The 15,780-nt window shown below is 34.2% G+C and overlaps 1 protein-coding gene across 1 annotated transcript in view; it reads left to right on the forward strand.

The window, feature by feature from the left end:
- CFAP57 (cilia and flagella associated protein 57) overlaps positions 1-15,780 on the forward strand; it is a 1,240,893-nt gene that overhangs the window by 822,467 nt on the left and 402,646 nt on the right. The window contains exon 15 of the mRNA XM_044085374.1: positions 15,411-15,601. Within this exon, the coding sequence (XP_043941309.1) occupies positions 15,411-15,601 (191 nt within the window). The remainder of the gene's footprint in view (positions 1-15,410; positions 15,602-15,780) is intronic.

Here is a 15,780-nt window from a genome sequence, read left to right on the forward strand (position 1 = left end):
CAATCTGTTCAGCTGCCAGCATTCTACCTTAATCCAAAGAACAGAATGGAAATGATTTTGCACACCATATATGTCCACAGGCAGTTAAGATACTATGACATCAGAAACAGAGATATCAGGCAGTCAGATTATTTTTTTTGTCTACTTCATGCCATGGAAACAGGATAGGTCAGTGTCCAAAAAGACCTTTTCTAAATGGTTGGCAAGCTGCATTACCTTTTGCTATGACCAACATGTATGATTCTGTATGGACAAGTTAAATTCTAGTCAGAGTAATATTCAGCACTGCAACTTCTTTCAAGAATGTTTCTGGTCAGAGTATTTATGAAAATGCTACATGGGCCTCCATCCATATCTTCTCCCATCTCTACAGTTAGGACCTACAACATAGAAGCAGAACAGGCTTTATAGCTTCTGTGCCAAAAGAAATTATGTTGCCTTCTCACTCCATGCAGGGTTAGGGACCTGCTTCGCCTACAATTTTGTAATGTCCCATTTTATAAAATGATGTTGATCAAAGTATAGTTGCATGAAAGCACGTGATATAACTTTAGATGTTTGCGTATGGGATTATTGCATTAGGAGTTTAAAAGATTCATAGATTAATAGGTCTAGTGAAGAAGCTGAAAACCTATTGGCTATTGAGGAGCTCAATATTCTGGACGCCATGTTGGCATTAGTCTGTTCCCATGTAGTCAACCAGTTCCATCTTGAAGGTATGAATTGATAGGATGAATTTTAATGAAAGGTTAACATTTATTCCACAGGTATGGCAGTCTCCAAGATATAAAGGTATCACAATTCATGATATGATGGGTATTAATTTTTACGTTGCTCAGGTTATCAGAGTAATATTCTAAGAACAGGATTTCAGTTAGTAAGGGGTCCTTTAATGCTCTGTATATCAAGTATAGCTGTTCTCTAAGAAGGAAATAATATATGGAAAACAGAGAAAGTTGCTATAGTTTCTGAGTATAAGAACCCTTTAGTACTCTTTGCGAGGAATCTTTGTACCTCTTCCATTGCACACCAGTTGGCATGCAAGTAAGTTACAGAAAAGGGTATAATTTCCTTTAACTTGTTTGATAAGAGGTTTATAAATAGGGTCAGTATTAGATTCATAGATTGTTACTAGGCTAACAACCTTGGGGGGTCTTTCTAAGCCTAGCCAAGTTTTCCCAAGAGAATAATGATTTCCTGTATCCAAATAGCACATTGAGGACCGGGCATTTATAAGTTACCTCTGTTCATAAGTGATGTGGGTGCCAGGCCTGGTGTAAATTTCCTACTTCGCATCCACTGGTACAGGTTGTGCTTAAATTGGGTAATAGACAAACTGAACTTCATGTAGATGGGAAGTCTTTTCCATAAAAGGCAAAGAAGGACAGTTTCAAATACACAAGTCTGCTTGTTTTCAACAAGTATTCAATAGCACTAACTTTTTAATAGATCTGGCTATTATTTAAAGTGTTTTCTCTTCATAAATGATGGTTGCTTTTTAAATTTAAACAGATTCATGTCACATAATATATTCAATGACTTTTAGTGTGTCTGCATGACTTCAAAGCAAGCTGCTACTTTCATAAAGCAGAGTGAAAATGTTTCTGGAAACAAATGAACAGGTTAGTTTTATATATTAAAATTCTAAAGGATGTGTAAAGAAATGAACATATTTTCCTATTCAGAATATTTTTTCATATAATATTTTATATTATACTGAAGTGTTTAATTTGACAAATGTTACAAAGTATACCTGTTCATATGAAAGTTTCATGTTCTTTCTATTCTCTGCTCTCTCTCTTCTCAGAGGCTGGATGTGATATTTATGATTAGTAGTTTATGTTTAAGAAAGCCTTTACTTATTTGAAAGGTTTGAAATAACTATCTTTAATACGATTAGCTGAATCTACATGTATATATTTAAGCCCTTAGATTTACTGCATTTAGCTTGCTTGTTTCTGTTTTAATTAGATTTTCAAAATGTTTACTTTAAAAGCCTTGTCTTTTCATGCTGTTTTGCTATGTTACATCTATAGCTTAGAAGAATAATATGGCTATATAACCTAACAGAGTCATTAGTAAAATATTCAAAAAGTAGATTTAAAATTATATGTATGCACATTGTTGTACATTCAGTCCAATATATATGATGCTGTTTAAGTTACTATTTAATAATATAATTATACTTTATTCATGTATATTAACTAGTGTTAAAACCTTACAGCTTATAATATTTCATTTTGAATAGTTCCTGTACTATTATTATCTAGTTAATAGATGCATCTCCAGACTGAATTGTTTTTCATTTTGAGATATGGTTGCTTGGTAGTTGTTTTCTGCTTTATTTGAACTATAACTAAATACTCATTCTACAGGTATTAGTGCTTTTATCATACTAATGGTCATGTTGATTAATGAAATTATCACTAAAGTACTAAAGAAGGTGCAGTAGATAGTGCATGACTATTATCTTTAGTTCAGTAATGCTATGCTTATTTACTTATATTATAATGTTACCAGTTGGTTTTGTTATACTTATATATGTTATCTTACATATCTTTCAGTTTTAATTGTATTACTTCTTATGATAGAGTGTTCTAGTTAAGCAGAGTGTGATTTATTTATTATTTACTTGTTTCTCTTTCCCTTGAAATACTTGAGGAAATACATTTAATCACTATCAATTTCAATTTAAGGATAGGAGCTTTAGATTAGTATTAGAAGTAGGGATTAAGCATGTTGGACGTCTTGAAATTAGTTAATTTTGTATATATTTTTAGTAGTATTACTCGGACTTTATGTTATGTTAGGCTTCCTTTGAGTAATTTGTATTCTAACTTGAGGTTATTATTATCTATAATTACAATGTTTTTTTCATGTTCTTCTGCTCTTCCTTTATCACAGGGGGATTGGTGGGTAGGCACTAGGGTTAGGATAAAGGTTATTATTATACATTTCATGGTTCTTAAAAAACTTTTTTTTTTTTCAACAAATGTTATTGGATGACTTGCTTGAATACTTAAAGACTGTTTTTCTTTTATTTTTTTTCTTCTTCTTTTTAATGTTGTGTTGGATTTGCACCTTGAGTTCACTTTTATAGCATCAATAATGATTATACTTGTAGAATATGCCTGTTGACATAATTTTAGATTCTTGGAATGTTAGAGGCATTCAAGATAAAGCGAAAAAGTCACTATTATTTCATATGATCTTTAAATCACAGGCTAACATTTGTTTTATTCAAGAGACCCATATTTCACGTATTGATTGGAATAAAGAGTTTAAAAAATGGATCAAAAAGATTATAGCTTCAGGTGACTCATCTAACTCCAGAGATGTAGCTATAATCATTAAACAAAAATTCATTGGGAATATTATTGATGAGAAATTTGATGATGAGGGGAGGTGGTGCTTATTTACCGCTTCTATTGCTGGTTTGGACAAACCCTTATTAATTTTAAATCTATATGGCCCATGTAATTCACAACATTTGTTCATTTTAAAATTTACAATATTCTTGCATCCTATAAGGATCATCATATTATAGTGGGTGGTGACTGGAATGCAGTTATAAACCCTGTAATTGATCGTTCCCGCTCCACTGTTACCTATAATCTTCAATCTACTCTGGCTATAAATGATTTGATGACAGAATATAATTTAATAGATCCCCTCCGCACTGTTAAAAATATAAACAAGAATGATATATATACTTATTATTCTAAGTGCTATCATTCGTGGTCCAGATTAGTCTTCTTTCTAATTTCAGATTATATTTCAAAATATATTGTGGACTTTACTACAGAACCCAGATTCTTTTCAGATCACTCAAGAATTTCACTAAAATTGAACATAAAACCCAATATCAAAAATAAAACTATGTTTAATAAGTGGACCTTAAATAATAACTTATTGTCAAATGAAGATATTTGCAAACAAGCTTCAGAAATCCTAAATGAAATGGTGAATAGTCTTGAATCATCAGACATTCCTTATGACATACTATGGGCTGCATGTAAAGCAAGATTAAGAGGTTTATTTATTAGTAAAGCTGCTTTTTTCAAAAAACAATACTTTAAGAAAGAGGAATTCTTAAAATCAAGAATTTCTTCGTTGGAAAATCATCTTAGTCTGAACTATGATGCTACTTTAGAAAAACAAATTTTTGATTGTCAGAAAGATTTAATTCTGCTTCACCAAAATAACCTCTCCTTAGCTGAACAAAAGCTACTTGCTTCATATTCAGAGTGGGCCCAGGTTCCATCTAAATTGTTAGCGAGAATTATTAAAGTTAACTTCAGAAATATAAATATTACATCTTTATCTTATAATAACAGATTATATAATACTGATGAAGAGATTATTCAACTTTTCACCTCTCTTTACACTGAGTTATATTCAGGTTCTTCTAATTCTGTTAAAGATAATCACTCAAAACTCTTTTTAGACTCTTTGCAGTTCCCTAAACTTAATGATAATCAGCAAAAACTACTTTCTACCCCTATATCGGTACAAGAAATCTCGGATTCAATAGATAATCTTAAATTGGGTAAATCTCCGGGACCTGATGGTTTTACTCCAGAATTTTTCAAAACTTTCAAATTGGTAGTTCTTCCCTTTCTATTTAAAGTTTACAATCATATAAGAGTTAATGATATCTCAGATATTCATTGGAACACATCCAAAACCATTCTAATTCTAAAAAATAATAAAGATAAATCTGACCCAGTAAATTATAGACCCATTTCTTTAATTAACGTGGATATTAAGATTCTGTCATCTATTCTGGCTAACAGATTGAAACGGATTTTACCCTCAATTATCTCGTCAGATCAATCAGGTTTTATGTCTCAGAGACATGCTTGGGATAATACTCTATCTTTAGAGACTATACTTAATCTCATTAAGAAAAATCAAACCCTATATATGCTTTGATTATAGATGCATCAAATGCCTTTGACAGAGTATGTTGGAACTTTCTATTTCAAACTATGTTATGTTTTAATATTCCCTTATTCTTTATAAATTTTTTAAAAGTTTTATACAAGAATATGTTTACTAGACTATACATTAATGGTCAATTTTCTGCTCCAATAAAGATCACTAAAGGAACAAGACAGGGTTGTCCATTGTCCCCTTTTCTTTTCAACATTTACTTAGAACCTTTGCTATTGTTTATTACTCAAAATACTTTTCATAACATCCCTAGAATTCTTAATACTAATATTCATTTCTCTGCTTTTATGGATGATTTAGTAATCTACTTTCAAACTCCATTATCTGATTACAGAAAAATAATGAATTCTATAGATTATTTTTCTTTGGTTTCCAACTATCTTTTAAATTCTACAAAAACTCATATTTTTCCCTTAAATCATTTAGCACACAAATCTTTTTTGTTTCCAGACGATCATTTTCAGTTTACTTATAATATAAAATATTTAGGAATCAATTTAGAACACAATAATAAATCTTCCTTTCAAAATAATATTAATAAATTATGGAACTCTATATTGTCTGATATGGACAGATGGAAGCATCTAAACCTTTCATTTCTTTCAAGGGTGGCCATTATTAAAATGAATATTCTGCCTAAATTTCTTTACCAATTCTCATCATCTGATCAGATAATTTCAAAAATTTTTTGAGTCTGTAAATAAAGCTTTGGCAAAATTCATATGGTTCCCTAAATCTGTTAGAATTTCCTATTCTAGATTGGCATTTTCAAGGACAAGGGAGGTTTGGGTTTACCTAATCTTTATCTCTATTATTTGATTGTCTCATCCAATAAACTTCTTACTATCTCTAAATTCAATAACACTTCTTATCCAAATCACTCTTTATGGATAAAATTATGGTATAATTATGTAATTTCTAATAATTTAAATCCTGAAGCTATTCCTTTATCTCTCTGGATAGTTTATTTATTAAAAATATATCTACAGTATTTAAACAAAAGATTAGAGATTTCCAAACCTTACTCAAAATGTGTAAACTAGAAAAGATCTCGCACCATGTTCAGCCAATTCATCTAAACCCAAATATATTATTGGACAATAAACTTTTGAACTTAACAAACTATCCTTTAATTAAAAATCTAAAAGTAGGAGATGTTTTGAAATATCTTGACTTGCCTTTATCTGACTGGCGTAAGTTATTGAAAGTAAACTGGAATTACTCACCAATTCTTACACAACTAAGAGCAATAATTAAAAACAAATTTGTATCTCTGGTCCCCATAGACTCACAATTGAAAAACCTTAACACGATTATCAAAATACTTTCATCATCTGATAAAATGCTCTCAAACTCATATAAATTAATTAATTCTTTAATGATGGACCACAACTGTCTTTTATCTAATGTTTGGTTGAATTATAATTCCCAATTATCAGAATCTCAGAAAGTCCTGGCTATTAGACACACTAAGGAATTTATCCCTTTTAAAAATTAGCATACACACAATTAATGATTAATAATGATGCCTACTTTACCCCAATCAAATTAAACAAATTTAACCCAAATAAGTCCCCTTCGTGTTCATGCTGTTCTCATCCCCAAGCAGACCTCCTTCATATTCTATGGTATTGTCATTTTTCTCACAGATTGTGGACATCTTTGAAAGTCAGACTGCAGAAAATGGGATATCAAAATCCACGTTGACGTGGGAATTTGCTATTCTACATATTCCATTGATTCATCTTTCAAAAGTTGATATTCATGTTATCATTTTTATTTGCTCATTACTAAAACTTTATATAATACAAAATTGGATTGATCGTTCTAAATTAAAATGGGTTACTTTCCAGAAAATGGCTTTTAAATTTATTGATGCTCAAAGATACTTAGGTGGAAGTCCAAAAAAAAAAGCTATTAGAAAGGTTGTGTTAGAAAAGGTTCTAAACATATTAAATAGTTAATGTTAAATATTTTTTTTTTTTTTTTCTCTCAGGTTGCCTAACTTGTATATAGTGTACATATGGTGTATGTTTTATTTCTAAATAACTTATCAAAATCTCATGAAGGTTGTTATCACTAGATGAATTGTTATATGTTCATTTATGCCTTCTTGTTATGTATAATCTTTTAATTGTCTTGCTATTCATATAATTAATAAAAAATTTTTTGAGAAAAAAAAAGTCTTTTCCATAAAAGGCGTCTCTGGGACACATATCTGTCTTTCTAGCATGTTCTGTTAAAGTCAAAGGCAAAATTCAGGTCCCTACAGCTTGTATTTCTCATACTGTTTGACTTACAAATATGCATCAGAATCATATGTGTGGGGTTTCTGGATGCCTTGTAAGCCAGGCATCGATCACCCTCTCAACAGTCTATAAGAGATTGAGTAGAGGGCAAGGGCTTTAAGGTGCTCTGCATAAAGTAGGTTTTTTACGCCTTGTATTATTTTTTGTAAGGAACATCTGAGGTCCCTCTAGTTGATGCATTTGCGTGGTCAGGTACACATTGATGGGAGCATTGTACTCTATGATTGGTCTGATAAGGGCAGAGTACAATGGGATAATGACCTCTTTGGACCTAGATGTCATGCCCTTACATATAAGTTGCGCAACATAAAAGTATTTCCTCACCACTGTGACCACATGGTAGTCGAAGGTAAGACTACTGTATGCATGTGTACCCAGATCCCTGACTACTGGGTCAACTCTTAAGAGTGTATTATCAACATGATAATTAGCCAGGATGGTAGACTTCCCAAAGGGTACAATTATGCATTTCTTAGCTTTGTGTTTAAGACAATGACTTTGGCACCATTTGTTACTCAGCCATAAACCTTCAGGGTTTGCTTCCATTTCAGAAAAAGAGATGCCCAAAAGGAGCGGGCCCGGTACCAAGCCATGGGGGATTCCGCTAGTGACTAGCCTCTTGGTAGAGATAGCCTCACCTATTTTGAACTCCTGGCTCATATCAGTGAGCCAGTTGCATATCCAGTGGGTGATAAAAGAGTTTATACATAATTTATTGAGCTTGTCTATAATGCCTGAGTAGGGTATTGTATCAAAAGCCTTGGCCAAGTCGAGGTAAGCTGTGGGCAAAGTCATCCGTTACTTTGGTGACTGTCTTAAAGAATTCCACCAGATTTAAGGCATGACCTTCCTTTAGCAAAGCCAAATTGTGATGGGTCCAGAGTTTTCAGGTTATCCATGTCCTCATTTATCATGTCCATGATGATTCTTTCCATGAGTTCTCTGCCACCTCTCTGGCATGGTTCTCAACCATATGGAGGATAAAGTGGACAGCTGTGTATGCTGTCTGGACAGTAGTGGCTATATTGGTATCAAATGAAAAGTCATCATCTCTAAGGACTCCAAGGTCTTTTGCTAATTTGTCAACTTTTAGTTGCTGCCCATCAGTAGTATATAAAACTGGAGAGTGGGTTTAGATGCCAAAATGCTGTATTTTTTGACAATGAAGGCAATATCATGTTACTGCATCATTCATATGCAATGCTAAGTGCTATTTGAAGGAAAATAATGCCAGAGAGGTTAAGGACATTGTTTCCAAGTTTGCAGTCATCTGCATATTTGGTAAGCAAATACTGGAGTTAGATATGACATGTGAGAAAAGATGTCAAAAAGGAGAGGCCTCAGGACAGAGTCTTCATGGATTCCACTAATCGCAGGGAATGATAAAGATAGGAGTGTATAACTATGTATCTAGTTGTGAATCCATTTTATTATGGCTTCATTTGTCTTCATTTCCTAAGTGTGTATATATATATATATATATATATATATATATATATATATATATATATATATATATATATATGGACTCACTTCAGAAGCTTGAAATACTGAAATCTCGAATTTCAGTATCTCAAGCCCAAGAAGTGGAATCCACAAAACAACGAAAACTAAAAACCGCGAAATTCAAAACCTCAAATACCGGAAGTTTTAAATTTCGCAGTTTTTCTACACACACACACACACACACACAGAGACACACACACACACACACACACACACACACACACACACACACACACACACACACACACACACACACACACCGAGGTCACACTACATACAAACACACACAAAACACCACCACACAAGCTACTTTCTGTTCGCACACACACATCACAGCAGCAAAACACACTGGCACACACCACAGCCCCTACCAAAACCCCTTAACACATGCACACACTTACTTGAATACATAACCATAGCGGAACTTTAGAAGTGCGAAATTCAAAACCTCCGGTATTTGACATTTTGAATTTCGCACTTCTAAACTTTCGCTATTATGTGGATTCGGCTTCTTGGGCTCGAAATACTGAAATTTGAGATTTCAGTATTTTGAGCTTTTGAATGGAACCCATATATCTATATCTATATATATATATATATATATATATATATATATATATATATATATATATATATACATTATTCCATCATGGGGTATAACGTTAAATGTTTTAACCAGTTTGGGGTAAGCGCTGCATGAATAGATAAGCCTACAAGATCTACTTTTGAAAAATTATATTGGTTTAAACAATGGAAAATGAGGTTTCCCATCTTTGTCTGAACAAGTCTCATGATGACTTTATCACTGCCCATAATATGATCATAAGACTGATGAGTTTGTAATTTTGAGGTCTGTGGAAGGACCTCCCTAACATAGTGGGACCATAATAGGCTGCTAGTAGGAAGGACAATGCCAGTTTTTAATACCCTGTTAAAAAATTAGCATAAGGATTAAAGGATTACACCACATTGTTTTTGAATGCACAAATTAGGCTTCCTGATATCTAGTCTCAGGGTACCAGTTTTCTGAATTTATTGAGGGCAGAGGTGACTATTTCAGATGTAATTTGAGGTGGGATTATGTTACAGGGAGAAAGATCAAATGTGTTTCCTTTTTGTGGACTAACATTTGCTCTAAATCTGTATGCTAGTGAGTTAGCTGTGTTAATTGCTGTGTTTTGGAGATACCATTATGTACTAGTACACTGCATTCTTTTTTCTCCCATCGTCTATCAAACAAGGTTGTAGAAAGCCTTACTATTATCACCTGTCTGGTGGCAAACATTTGCTCTAAATCTGTATGCTAGTGAGTTAGCTGTGTTAATCGCTGTGTTTTCGAGATACCATTATGTACTAGTACACTGCATTCTTTTTTCTCCTATCGTCTATCAAACAAGGTTATAAAAAGCCTTACTATTATCACCTGTCTGGTGGCAAGTTTTGCCTTGAGTAAAAATTTGCTTCTTTTAGTCGGTTCAGTGGTGCAGAAGGATGAAACTCTGACTACAGTTCATGAGACCTTTTTTGATTAGCAACATTGCAGCTTATGGGGTTGAGTTGGGAGAATGGGGTGAGGAGTCTTTGTTGTTTAGTCCGCCCTTTGAAGAAGGAGACAGTTCTGATTCTCCACATGGGTGACACCTAAAGGGAGCCCTAATTGTTGTACCCTTGGAGGACATACTGTAGCATTATAGCCACAAGCCAGGAAACCATGTGTGATAGTGTTCATGCTTCCACAGGCACTGTAGGGCTAGAGGTGGTCGGAAGGTTTTCACAGGGCTAGGTCTTCAAGGGGGAAGAGAGGGTAGACTGCTCTGCTGGACCTGAAGCTAGCCATCTCCCTACAACCCAGTTCTCACCAGAGAATAGGGGGGATTGATTGAGTCCCCTAGACAGGAACAAATTGGTCATAGACTCTTGCTTTGCCTGAAGATGTCTAGCCCTTGCCTCTTACAGTACAAATGGACCACTTGGGTGACAACAGAGAAGGAACTGGGCAGGTCCAACAGAGGCAGGGGATCAGCGGACTGCTAAAATACTTTCTTCTTTTGATTGTTGTACTGAGTGCTTTTTGGACCCTCCCACCTGTTCCTCTTAGAGAGAGAGGCACAGTGGCTGGCACTTGTGCTAGGTACCAACCTTTTCGCCATCCACTAGGAAAATGTGGGACTTGATTTTTGTGTTACAACATACATGGGAAAGCCCAGATGAAAAATGTAAAAAGATTACATAGACAAAACATTCAGTAAAAAGTGCAAAAAAGACCCAGCCAAACGGGAGTCTTTAATGTGCAATACCTTAAGCTTTCTATAGTGGAGGCCCATGGAATATATACAAATGACCTTTTAAAAACATACCAGTGTTTCAACTACATGGCTTCTGAATGCCTGTGTGTTTATGGGTGCATTCAGGCCAATAAAGCCAAACCCCTCTAGCTGCTGACATGCATGTTTCAGCCTTTTTTAAAATCTCGTCAGTGCATCATAAGGGGATTGTTAGCAGAGAAGAAAATATTTTATTGCCTTACAAGAATTCTCATGTGATGCATGTGCAGTGCTTCTCTTGCTTGCTTTTAGAAAAAATATTCCATTATCGTGCAAGCACTGCTAACAACATAACTGCAAAACTACAATATAAACTAAATTTACAGTGCATTTAATAAAGTGAAGTGTTTATATCTAAAAACACAACTTTGAACAGTATAAAAATCTCTACATAAATCATTCTGAAAATAATAAATATGTTTTTTGAAACAAACCACACAAACTTCATAAGCAATGCTATCATAATACTGCTTTAGAGTGGACATGTTGTCTAAATGGCAAAATGCAGCTTGATAGACCAAACAAGAAATGGTAATAATATCAGCTGTTCTATAAATATTACTGTGTGAAACACTCAAACAAGTTAGCAGGTTTCAGTTTAGTATAGAGATTTGACCTACTCATCTCTCTGTAAACTTCAGAAGTTAAATAAAAGTGAAACTCATCGCTGTAGTGGTTTGAATTGCAAAACTTATGAGGTGGAATTTGTTGCTTACCTCACTTAAAGAACAGTTGGAGCTACACGATTATCTTGATAATTTATATTTATGAACTCAAATGAAGTTTCATTTACTAAAATGATGTGCAGTGTTATGCACATGGGTTAACTAGAGTCCTAGATATCCATATAGGTTAAATGACTCCATTACTGGAGAGTGTTAAAAATAAAAAGATTTAGGCATCTTAATAAAAGAGGTCAGTATTTTGCTGAGTACAGTGAAAGAGCTCTGAGGAAATATTATTCAATAATTAGAATTATATTAAGAACTATAACATAAAAGAATGAAAACATGATGAAGACAATTTACAGAATAATGAGACCAGTTATGGAATATGGTACTTGTCTTTGTATGTATAGTATTGCTGACATACATAAATTGGAGCAGGTGAAAAAGTACTGTACTAGGAACCTTAATGGTCTTAAATGTTAAACATGAGGAAAGATTAAAAAACTCTTACTATTCTTAGTTTACTACAGGCAATCAAGGGGAGAATTTATTTTGGTATATAAATGCCTGGAGAATTAAACAATTGAACATACCTTAGAGAATATTTTATAAGACAAGTAAAGTATACAAGGGATAATCACACACTGGTGGATTTGAAATGTATTACAAGAAATAGTTAGAAGTTATTTTCATTTATCTGCAGATTGTAAGTGGAATATGTTGCCAGAAGAAGTAAGATGAGCAGAGGACTTAGAGTTTGAAGTATATGTTAAATTTGTGCTATGGTTGTTGAGCCTTTTGGACTTTGTCTACTTGGAAACTGGATAATTGTGATCTAATTTGAGTCCGTAGGCATTTATCTGTAAACCTTAGAAGTTAAATAAAGGTGAAACTCATTGCTATTCTAGTGGTTTGTGCTACAAAACTTGTGAGGTAGAATTTGTCGGTTACCTCACTGAAAGAACGCCTGGAGCTACAAGCTTATCTTGATAATTTATATTTATGAGCTCAATCAAATGAAGTTTCATTTACTAAAATGATGAGCAATGTTATGCACTTGGGTTACCTAGAGTCTTAGCTGTCCATATAGATTAAATGACTCTATTATTGGAGAGTCTCAAAAATAAAAAGATTTAGGAATCTTAATAAAAGATATCAGTATTTTGGTGGGTGAAGTGGAAGAGTTCTGAGGCGCAGTGGTGCAGCGGTTAATGTTGTTGCCTCACAGCAAGAGGTTCTCTGTTTTGATTCTCGGCTGGGGTGCCTTCTGTTCGAAGTCTGCATGTCCTCCCTGCTTTTGTATGGGTTTCCTACAGAGTGACAGATTGTTAAGTTAAAGAGGATTTTTGAGTTGTGTAAGGTAGAATGGTGTAGAGGTGAGAGGGAGTTCGGATTAAAGAACGTATGGAATAACCCTAATGTTAAAATACAAGGTGAAACTGAACTGGAGGAGAAGGAAGGAAGGTGAATAAGATAGATGATTTGGTATACAGAGTGGAGGAGAAGGTGTATAGGTGGAAATGTATAAGTTAGCAAGAAAGAATGGAAATATTTCCCTGGAAGCAGGCCAATGGTTACTATTTATGTAACTTAAATTGGCTGTTAAGGCCTTTTTTTAAGGGTTGGTAGAGTGTGATCAGTTCAGGAGGAAGTAGTTAGATATCCGTTCTCACAAAGGAGGGGATTTGCAACTAGAATGTGAATGTGAAAAGATGTAGGCAAGGCTAGTTGGAAGTAAATATGATGAGGGGATGGAGAAATTAAGAAAGATTTGAAGAATGGTGGAGGATGTAATTATACCTGAAGATGAGTGGAAGGAGGTGTTGAGAAGATGCAACAAATTAAAAGCCATATCTATTATATAGAATCTGTATATGAGATGGCAGTATAGGTGGTTCAGAACTTCCCTTTAGTTGCAGAGATAATGGCGATGTGGATAGAAGGAGATAGAAAATATGTATATGCTTTGGGAGTGCCGGACAATTAAACATTTATGAAACAGTTGTAGACAGGAATAGAAAAGAGTATATAATAAGTGAGTAGGTTAGGGGTTAGGTGGAGAGAGCATGAGAAAGTGCAGTTACTGTATCTGGGAGGTTGGGTAAGATGGTTTACAGCTAAAGACTGCAAGGGCCAGATTAGTTGCTTAGAAAAAAAGGCAAATGTCAATAATTTCAGAATATATATGTGGATACTGGTAACCCAGGGAAACAAGAAAAGTAAGTAAAAGTGAGGAAAGAATAAGAGAAAATACTGAACAGATATACTAGATGATAATAATATATATTATATTTATAAGTGGATTATGTCAGCTTCTAAGGAGTAGAGTGGGTGCCATAATTTGTCTCATGGTTCATTAGAGTATATGCACTGTCAAGGTTGGTAGTTTCTTCCAAAGGAGGGTGAGGTTGGGGGAGGAAAGAAAAGTGTGAATCAATATTATGTTGAAATTTTAAGGATGCAGTATCTATATATATATATATATATATATATATATATATATATATATATATATATAAACAATGTTATGTTAAGTACTGTTCTATAAGGTAAACTTCTGTGTTTATTATTTTTCAAGGGTTGACAGCATAAAATGATAAATGTTGCTGTTTTTGAGTGATGAATGTATTGTATATTTTAAAATGTTCAATAAAAAGAAAAAAAGAATATTTTATAGATATATATGTGTGTGTGTGTGTGTGTGTGTGTGTGTGTATATATATATATATATATATATATATATATATATATATATATATATATATATATATATGGGTTCACTATACAATCCCGAATTTCAGAATCTCGAGATTATAAAGCCGAAAGCTTAGAATCCTGAAACCCTAGAAGCATGAATTTCAAAATCGCGAAACCTACACTAACCATACACCACACACATACACAAACCTTCCTCCCACACACAAACCTACACTACATACAAGCAGGGGGGCAAGCACTCCTGCATCCCCCATGTGGGGGGCTGCTCCCCCACACCCCCTTACTTAAATATACTAACTCCATGGTCGCACTACACAGACAAACACACAAAAACACTGCCATACAAGCTACATTCCCCTCACACATACACATCACAGTAACAAAACACACTGACACACACTAAAGCTCCTAACCAAAACCCTTACACATAAATACTTACCTGAACTGCCAGCTATCCATTCACAAACCACAACACCAGAAGCGCTACTTCAGCATTTCTGCAGGGGTGCTTGATACACTGGGGTTAAGAAATTAACTTTTTTCCACTGTAGTGCGATCTTGGAGTTGGTATATTTAATTTACAGGGGGGTGTGGGGGGCCCCGGGGGGGCTTTCCCCCTGCAGAAATGTAGTAAAAAGTGTGTTTGGTAGTTTGGTGTCATCATATGTGGAGGGGATGTTATTTTCATGTGATTTGTAGTGTTAGATATTATGAAATTCAATGTTATGAGTTTTAAATGTTTTGGGTTTTAGATGTTCTGCTCTCAGTGTTATGAAATTAGATGTTATGGGTTTTAGATGTTTTGAAGTAGACCTATATATATATATATATATATATATATATATATATATATATGTGTGTGTGTGTGTGTGTGTGTCTGTGTGAGGAATTTCTGCTTTCACCATAGCTATTTTTGTTTCCAACCTCAGAATCTGCCAACAACCAGAAACTGCTGTTGGAGTATGAGAAGTATCAAGAATTACAAGTGAAGTCACAGCACATGCAGGAGGACTATGAGAAACAATTGCATGAGAGTGAAGAGAGCAAGACTCAAGCCTTGGAAGAGTTGACTGAGTTCTATGAGGCAAAACTGCATGAAAAAACAGCCCAGCTAGAGTTGGTAAGTACAGTGTTTATCTTTCCTAATCAGAATTTTCTTTGAGTCCCCCATGGGCTGTCTTTATGCACCCTCCCCCTATCCTTTTGAGTCATTGCTTCCTATGGGATCATGTATTCTGAGGCAGAGTGAGAGCTCTCCAGCTCATTCATTCTATCAGCTGAGCAGAACCTAGTAGGCCT

This window comes from Protopterus annectens, chromosome 10.part0, assembly GCF_019279795.1.
Source record: "Protopterus annectens isolate FY-2018-M chromosome 10.part0, PAN1.0, whole genome shotgun sequence".
NCBI classification, from domain to species: domain Eukaryota; kingdom Metazoa; phylum Chordata; order Ceratodontiformes; family Protopteridae; genus Protopterus; species Protopterus annectens.